The sequence below is a fragment of the Natator depressus genome, chromosome 19 (genome assembly GCF_965152275.1).
Source record: "Natator depressus isolate rNatDep1 chromosome 19, rNatDep2.hap1, whole genome shotgun sequence".
NCBI classification, from domain to species: domain Eukaryota; kingdom Metazoa; phylum Chordata; order Testudines; family Cheloniidae; genus Natator; species Natator depressus.
The window spans coordinates 8,058,214-8,065,902 of record NC_134252.1 but is presented as its reverse complement, the minus strand read 5'-3'; the positions used below and the strand labels follow the sequence as shown (position 1 = coordinate 8,065,902).

The 7,689-nt window shown below is 45.8% G+C and overlaps 1 protein-coding gene across 1 annotated transcript; it reads left to right on the top strand.

Moving 5' to 3' along the window:
* The first annotated feature begins 256 nt into the window (after positions 1-256).
* FUCA1 (alpha-L-fucosidase 1) lies at positions 257-7,300 on the top strand. Its single transcript, XM_074934659.1, has 8 exons — positions 257-625; positions 2,182-2,316; positions 2,892-3,029; positions 3,562-3,667; positions 3,979-4,179; positions 4,371-4,561; positions 5,383-5,482; positions 6,147-7,300. The coding sequence occupies exons 1-8, from the start codon at positions 276-278 to the stop codon at positions 6,285-6,287; spliced, it is 1,362 nt and encodes a 453-aa protein (XP_074790760.1). The 5' UTR covers positions 257-275; the 3' UTR covers positions 6,288-7,300.
* The last annotated feature ends 389 nt before the right edge of the window (positions 7,301-7,689 follow it).

The window sequence follows — 7,689 nt, the reverse complement described above, 5'->3', positions numbered from 1 at the left end:
TCCCGGGACCTGCCCTCTGCCTCAGTGCCTGAGCTGAGACAATCCCAGGGGCAGCACGTGCCGCCAGCGTGCCCCGGGAACCACGTGGCCATGGCCTCGCTGGCGACGGCTTGTCCGCGCGACATCCCCTGACCAGTGCCGCTCTAGCAATGGCGTCGGCCCCGCTCATCACGTGGACGGTGCCCGTCACGTGGTCAGCGCCTCGGCGCCTTGTGTTCCCCTTTTGGCCCGTCTCGGCTCCCGTCTCGTTGGCGGAAGGGTGGGGCCTGGGCAAGATGGCGTCGCTGGGAGAGGCGCGGGGGCTGCTGCTGCTGCTGGTAGCCGGGGCGGCCGGCGGGCACCGCTACAGCCCGGACTGGCCCAGCCTGGACGCGAGGCCGCTGCCGGCGTGGTTCGACCAGGCCAAGGTGGGGGTGTTCGTGCACTGGGGGGTGTTCTCGGTACCGGCCTATGGCTCCGAGTGGTTCTGGTGGCACTGGCAGGGCGAGCGCCGCGCCGACTACGAGCGCTTCGTGCGGGAGCACTACCCGCCCAACACCAGCTACGCCGACTTCGCCTCGCGCTTCACCGCCCGCGACTTCAGCCCGCGCTACTGGGCCTGGCTCTTCGAGCAGGCCGGCGCCAGGTCAGTCCCGGCGGGCGCGCCTGGGCGCGGGGCGGGAGCCGGCAGTGGTGACTTGAGGGGCCCTTGGTCTCCAATGGGGAGTAGCCTGCGGGTGAGCGGAGGCGGGGGTGGGGGTGTCGGCACTGGTGACTTGGGGGGGAGTGAGGGGCCCCTTGGTCTCTAATGGGGAGTGGCCTGCGGGTGAGCGGAGGCGGGGGTGGGGGTGTCGGCACTGGTGACTTGGGGGGGAGTGAGGGGCCCCTTGGTCTCTAATGGGGAGTGGCCTGCGGGTGAGCGGAGGTGGGGGTGGGGGTGTCGGCACTGGTGACTTGAGAGGGAGTGAGAGGCCCCTTGGTCTCTAATGGGACGTAGCCTAGGGGCTGGGCTGAGAGTGCAAACCAGGGCAAGGGGGCACCCCAAGGGCGGAGCAAGCAGTAGCTGGGTGGGAAGGGGAATAGAAGATAGGGAGGGGGTAGTCTCTGAGGGCAGGGTGGCCCTGGGCTCTGCTGGGGGAGAAAGGTACAGGGGGGTCCCTTGGGGCAGGAGTTCAGTGGGTGCCGTCACTGGTGACCTTTGTGCATGTAAAACATCTGTAGGGGCCATTGGTCTGCTCCATCCCAGGATCCAGAGCCACTCCAGTGGGCAGAGCGTACATAGGGCAGAACCCTGGTTCCTATAGTTTTCAGAGTAGCAGCCGTGTTAGTCTGTATTCGCAAAAAAAAAAGGAGTACTTGTGGCACCTTAGAGACTAACCAATTTATTTGAGCATAAGCTTTCATGAGCTACAGCTCACTTCATCGGATGTATCCGATGAAGTGAGCTGTAGCTCACAAAAGCTTATGCTCAAATAAATTGGTTAGTCTCTAAGGTGCCACAAACACTATAGGAACCAAGGAGTACATTTCCCTGCTGGGGCCAACCCCTGGATTGTAGCACCCTGAGGATGCATCATTCCCAGGAAAGGAACACATTCATGGATTTTAAAACTTGCATTAATCAAAGCTAGAGCCAGAGGGAACCAGTTTCTGCTGCCTTCCACCAGAGCAGATGTCAGGTGATTTACTTAAGTAGCTGCTTCCTCTTTTAGCCAATGGACAGTCCCTTTCTGAGACCTTAGTGAGATATGGTTTCTACAAACTTACACAAAGCAAGAATGATTTCATTTTGTAAAATGAGTCTCAAAACCATTAAGTTCACTGGAACCATGGAAGCACTTGAAAGTGGTGGCTTATCACTCAGTGGCTTTAATGTGTCTAACTTTGAAAGTGGATTTAGTGCTGTTGAAAGATGCCACTCTGACAGTACTGATTTTTATTCTTAGGTTTACCCTTTTGCCCTTAGAAGTTCTCCCTCCAGTTTGAGGGCAAGGCGTTTGTTTCACTACTTGTGTTCTGTCTGCATAGGGTATCAATCTGTCACCTTTTTATCAGCACTAAAATTCATTTAAAACTCCTAAACTCTTAGAAGAGAACTTGCAAACAGGTACAGTCAGAAAAGGAATCTGAGACACCTCTTGGATTTGGAGTATCTTAGGTAGGTTCTATTTCCGTCTGAACAAGGGGCTTTGATTTCCGCAGGTATGTGGTGCTGACTACAAAGCATCATGAGGGCTTCACAAACTGGGGGTCTCCTGTGTCCTGGAACTGGAATTCTGTGGATACGGGGCCCCATCAAGACTTAGTGGGTGAACTGGGACAAGCTCTCAGAGAAAGGTATGTCACTGCTCTTGTACATACTGGCAAAACTTTGTTACCCAAGAACTATTTCCAGTTCTTGAATTAGATGCCCATTAGTGTCTCCTAGTTCTTTTTGATAAATTTGTCCCTAAGCACATACTTTTCAACAGAACTGTTTTGCCTCAGGGTAAGAGAACTCTCGTACCCAAATCTCCTGTTGGCTTCCTACAGGATGGCGGCAAGATCCAGGGAATAGGGCATGGGAATCAGAGTTTGACAACCTGGGCTATATTCCTGACGTTACCACTAAGTCACTGTGTGACTTTAGGCAAGTTACTCAGTCTCTCTCATATGTGAGGAAAGGAGTGTGATATTTACCCACCTTTTGGAAGTATTTTGAAACCTATGACTGGATATAGGATTCTCTAATGCAGACTCAGCACTGAATACTACAATAGTAGGTGCTTGTGTCTCTTTCTCTCTCTCTTTTTTTTTTTTTTTAACGTAAGCTTCACAAGTGTAGTGAATATGCAGAGAGATCTTTTTTTCAAACTGGTACTTTTTTGTTAACCCAACTTTCATCTCTTTCCTTTCTTTGTTTAATATTTAAGGAACATACGCTATGGACTGTACCATTCTCTCTTAGAGTGGTTTAATCCTTTGTATTTAGATGACAAAAAAAATGGCTTCAAGACACAGAATTTTGTCATTTCAAAAACTATGCCAGAGCTTTATGATCTTGTTTTAAGGTAAGAGCTGCAACCTTTTAGCGCCCCTGAATATTACTGTATTTCTTTATTTGTTAGGGGGATAAGGATGTGGGGCAGAGGAAGGGAGACACTTTAATATTTGCTATTCAACCACAAGGCAGATCTCACCTTCCTACAGCAGCAGTTTGGGATTTGAGGTGGTCTGAGAAGGGGATCATGTTGTCTATCTGTGCTTGGGAACACTTTTTCCTCAATGTTATTTACTGGCCATTATGCCTGCATGGAGACAACTTGCACTTACCCTCTTTTGTTAGTGCTACACCCCCACTTTGGGTATGAATGATACTCCCATCCTATGCTGCAGCAAGGATCTCCCTCATGGGTGTGTGTTTTTGTTCCCCCACCAGGCAAATTTCCTGGCTATGTCATACAATAGGACAAGCATGTGAAAGCAAAGATAATTGTCACAAGGCAGTATTTTTAATTCTTGCTTATGAAGTTTAGTCTTCTCTTTGGGCTGGGCCAAAAGTGGGAATGTTAAATTTTCTAGTAACATTCATCTGTCTCCTAGGTATAAACCAGATCTGGTTTGGTCAGATGGTGACTGGGAGGGTCCGGACACATATTGGAACTCTACTTCTTTCCTTGCCTGGCTTTATAATGATAGTCCTGTCAAGGTACTGCTATCTGCATTTCCTTCATGTCTTCTGGCCATTACATAAATATGGAAAATCAGGCAGCTTCTACTACTGGCACAATCTAAGTCAAAAACCCTTAGGGTCAGTCGAAGCATATAAATTGTTGAGGGCATCTAAAGTATTTGACCTTTTAATCAAAAATAATTAATGTACTTGTCGTTATCGGGAGACTAGTTACCAAAGATCCCAGAACAAAACCCACAAACTTGTTCCTTTGAAAAACTGCAGCAGAAGGATTGAGTGTCTAAGTCAAAACGGTTTCTCCTCTGAACTATCTCTCCTCATTCTAGGATACTGTTGTGGTAAATGACCGTTGGTGCAATAACTGCTCCTGCCATCATGGAGGATACTATAACTGTGCCGATAAATACAAGCCGGGCACCCTGCCACAGCACAAGTGGGAGATGTGCACGTCTATTGACAAACAGTCTTGGGGCTATCGAAGCAACATGCAAGTCAATGAGCTCATGGATGAATCAAGTATTATCTCAGTAAGAACATTTTAATATAAATAGGGGGATTGCTGGGGATTAGAGGTTGTCTACTTATCTGGCAAAACAGTATGACAGGGTGATGGCTAAAGTCGCAGGGATGATGTGAATAAAGCTTTTATGCAGGTTCTTTCTTTCATAGTCAAGAGGGAAAGTAAAGTGGATTCACATTATTTTCCTGTCTGTCACAGGAACTAGTGCAGACTGTGAGTTTTGGAGGCAACTATCTCCTCAATGTGGGCCCTACAAAAGAAGGGGTGATTGTTCCAATCTTTCAAGAAAGGCTTCTGTCCCTTGGAAAATGGCTGCGTGTTAATGGGGAGGCAATTTATGCTTCTAAGCCGTGGCGGGTGCAGATGGAGAACACCACAACTGATGCATGGTAAGGATTACTTTACACAAGACCACTCTGAAACAGCCACCCATCTCAGGCTGTGGTCTCATGAGCAAAGAAGGGTTGAGTTCGCTACTCAGAGCTCCAAAGAAAAATAAACACTAGAAAGACATTGATTCACAAGTGGCCCTCTACTCTCTGAGTATTGGACTGTTCCATGCTTTTTAAAAAAAAATTTAAAAAAATCAAAAGTAAAACACTAAAGATTCCATGGTGCTTCTCCTGAGTAGGAGTGTTTAACCCCATGGTCTTGGCTAAAATTCTTAGTTGCATGACTGCATTTTGTCTCCCTAAACTCCTGTGGTTGGCTTATTATGGTGGTATTTACTTCCCAGATTCTTGTGTAATGGATCTGTGCGCTGTTACCCAGCAACTGCATTTCCTCAGAGGAAGAGGTGTATAGTAAGTGTGTAAGGAGACCAGAACACGACAAACCTAAACTCTTTTTAAAGAGAATAATGAAATGACCAACATGAAGCTTCACAAGAGCTTAATCTACACTAGTGACCACAGCAGCTTAAAGCAAGGCTATGTTGCAAGGTGACCTTTTGTTTTTAGGGAGCGTATGTGGACTTTGTTTAGCTTTCCTCAGTCCCTGCTGACTGGATAAATGGTGGCTCCAAAGTATTGAGGTATGCAAGGAAAGCAGGTGACCCCTATGCGGCTGGCTTTCCCAATATGACTAGACTGATTAATGGGGGGGAGGCATGCACTTTTTGCTTTACTTCTGACAAAGCCAGATGCTTGTGTCTCCCTCTGTATTTTTTGGTGGTCTGCACACCTCTGTACACCATCTTATATTCCCTCAGGTACACTTCTAAAGGATCAACTGTCTATGCCATCTTTCTGACCTGGCCAGAGAGTGGTGTGTTGAAGCTGTCTTCACCTATTCCATCTTCAAGCACACAAGTAAGGAATCTGAAGAGTAGATAATTAATCTCATGAGTCCATCTCGGTACCTAAAGGCTGAGATGGCCCAGCCTGGGTTCCATTAAATATCTGGTGAAAGTATATATAAAGTTGTCTTCCCTTACTTCTAGTCTTGGGTCTTAAAGGAATTGCGATCCCTCTTTCTGTGTGTTCACCTTGCTTTAAGCCACCATTATTCTCTAAGAAACGCTGGATAGGACTTGTCAGCACTGCTTGTTAACCTGACATAGTACCGCCAGGGGCATTTCTTCCACAGAGTTGCCAGCTTCTATTGACTTGATTTGCTGTGAAATGAGCCAAGACTCCCAAAAAGCAGTAGGACCACTCCGACAGGGCAACACAAACTAGAAAAACCCTATTAAACTACTCACTGCAAATGGCACAGGGAGGGGGCTGTGTCATCTCCAAACTGCCATAAGAAACTTCTCCCCAGTGAAGAACCATAGGCAGATGCTGGGCCACAAATGTGCCGTGTACAGTACTCTGCAGCTCAGTAAACTCTGGCGGGATGGAAAGTAGTTGGGGGCTAGCTCAACCGCTTGAGTGTCTGCAAATACATTGAACTTGCTGACTGAGATGTATTTAAACAGGAAGTATGTGCATGAAGCAACAGATGAATATTGTTCTTTCCCTCTTTCTTCAGGTGACTATGTTGGGGTTCTCTGAGACACTGAAGTGGGAGAAGGCCCTATATAAAGGGTTGATGATCACTTTGCCCTATGTACCTCCATCTGCTCTCCCAGTGCCGTGTTGCTGGACTCTCAAGCTAGAAGGTGTGGCGTGATAGTTACTTTAAAGAAAAGCAAGGAACTAGATCGCTTTTTTGCTTTGATCTGATATTTTTTTGAAGGTGAAGGAATCTTAATAAATTGTTTTTCTTGCTCATCTCAGAGAATAGCTTTGAGCCACTCTGGCCAAGAAAACAGCTAGGTCAGTGCATCTTGGGTGGGAACGAAGGCCTGATCTATACGCAACGTTTCATCTGTCCGAGAGACATGTCCAGCAATAGTAATGTTCTGTTGCTGGATTTTGACCTCGGAGTGTGGTCAGACTACTGCGATGAGAGATCCTTAGCTGGGCTTCTTGGCAGATGTTATCACTTTGCCACCTTTAACCATGGCACTGCAGCCTAATAGGCATGACAGTCACATAAGGTGGGTGGGAGTGTGAACAAAATTAGTGTGGGACAGCTACAAAGTTGGTTGAATTAGGATCTGCAACCCGCAAACACAGAATGTGAATAAATGGCGCTCAGTTACTACAGTGATGGGTACCTTACAAATGCTTAAGATTGACAAAACGAGCGATGGTCACCCTGCCAAGAGGGTGCTTACCTGCTAAAGGAGAGAGTTCACATTTTTAATTATCAAAATGTTCAAGATATAGCTGTTAACCAGACTATATGGAGGGATGGAACTATTTTCATGTTTGTTTATGATCAAGGAACATGCCTTGTACTGGTGTGTAAGTCTGCACCATCAAACTAAGCAAAACAAAGCAGGAAAAAACATCCACTGCTTCAGGACAGGAGCAGGTCTCCACTGAAGCTGTCCACTGCACCTATGTTTTAACAGCTATCAGCTCAGGAGCTCTGAAACGGAATCTTTTATACTGACTGATTTGAATATTCATGTCACTTAAATGGCATAATCTGCTTCTTGAAACTAGTCTTTAACTCTAATCAAAATGCAGTAGCCTAACTTTATTTTCTGGTGTGTGAAATTATTAAACATCCTGTTTAGGGTGAATCCATTATGCCATTTAAAGTCTAATTGGAATTAAGCACTTTTTCAGATTATGTGCAGTGTATTTTCATATGTAAATTTAAAAAATAAAATTCTATTAAAACACTGCTGCATTCATTTCATGTGAATTAAAGCTGAATTAGGTGTGATTACAAATATTTATAATGTAAAATAAGTGGATTTATATTAATGTTTGAAGGAGATTAGATGTAATGAATTTAAAGAATGAATCTGAGCTCTCTCTAACATTCATATAAATTCAACTGAATTTAAATTCTTGTCCTTAAGATATGGGTGTAGTTACATTTGTGGAAAGAGCTGTAGGCAGATGGTAATCTGTTCTTGTAAGTCTTTGCAGAGGTACTGTTGGTCTGACTTAAAATCAATATAACTCTTCAGTTTTGTTAAACAAAAAAGCCCCTCTCAGTACTTACATTTGAT

Bases quoted from the DNA above. Each gene is read 5' to 3' on its own strand.
- FUCA1 (XM_074934659.1), top strand. From the start codon at position 276: ATGGCGTCGCTGGGAGAGGCGCGGGGGCTGCTGCTGCTGCTGGTAGCC. The intron at 4,180-4,370 runs GTAAGAACATTT...TGTCTGTCACAG, and splicing joins ATGAATCAAGTATTATCTCA to GAACTAGTGCAGACTGTGAG. The intron at 5,483-6,146 runs GTAAGGAATCTG...CTCTTTCTTCAG, and splicing joins TTCCATCTTCAAGCACACAA to GTGACTATGTTGGGGTTCTC.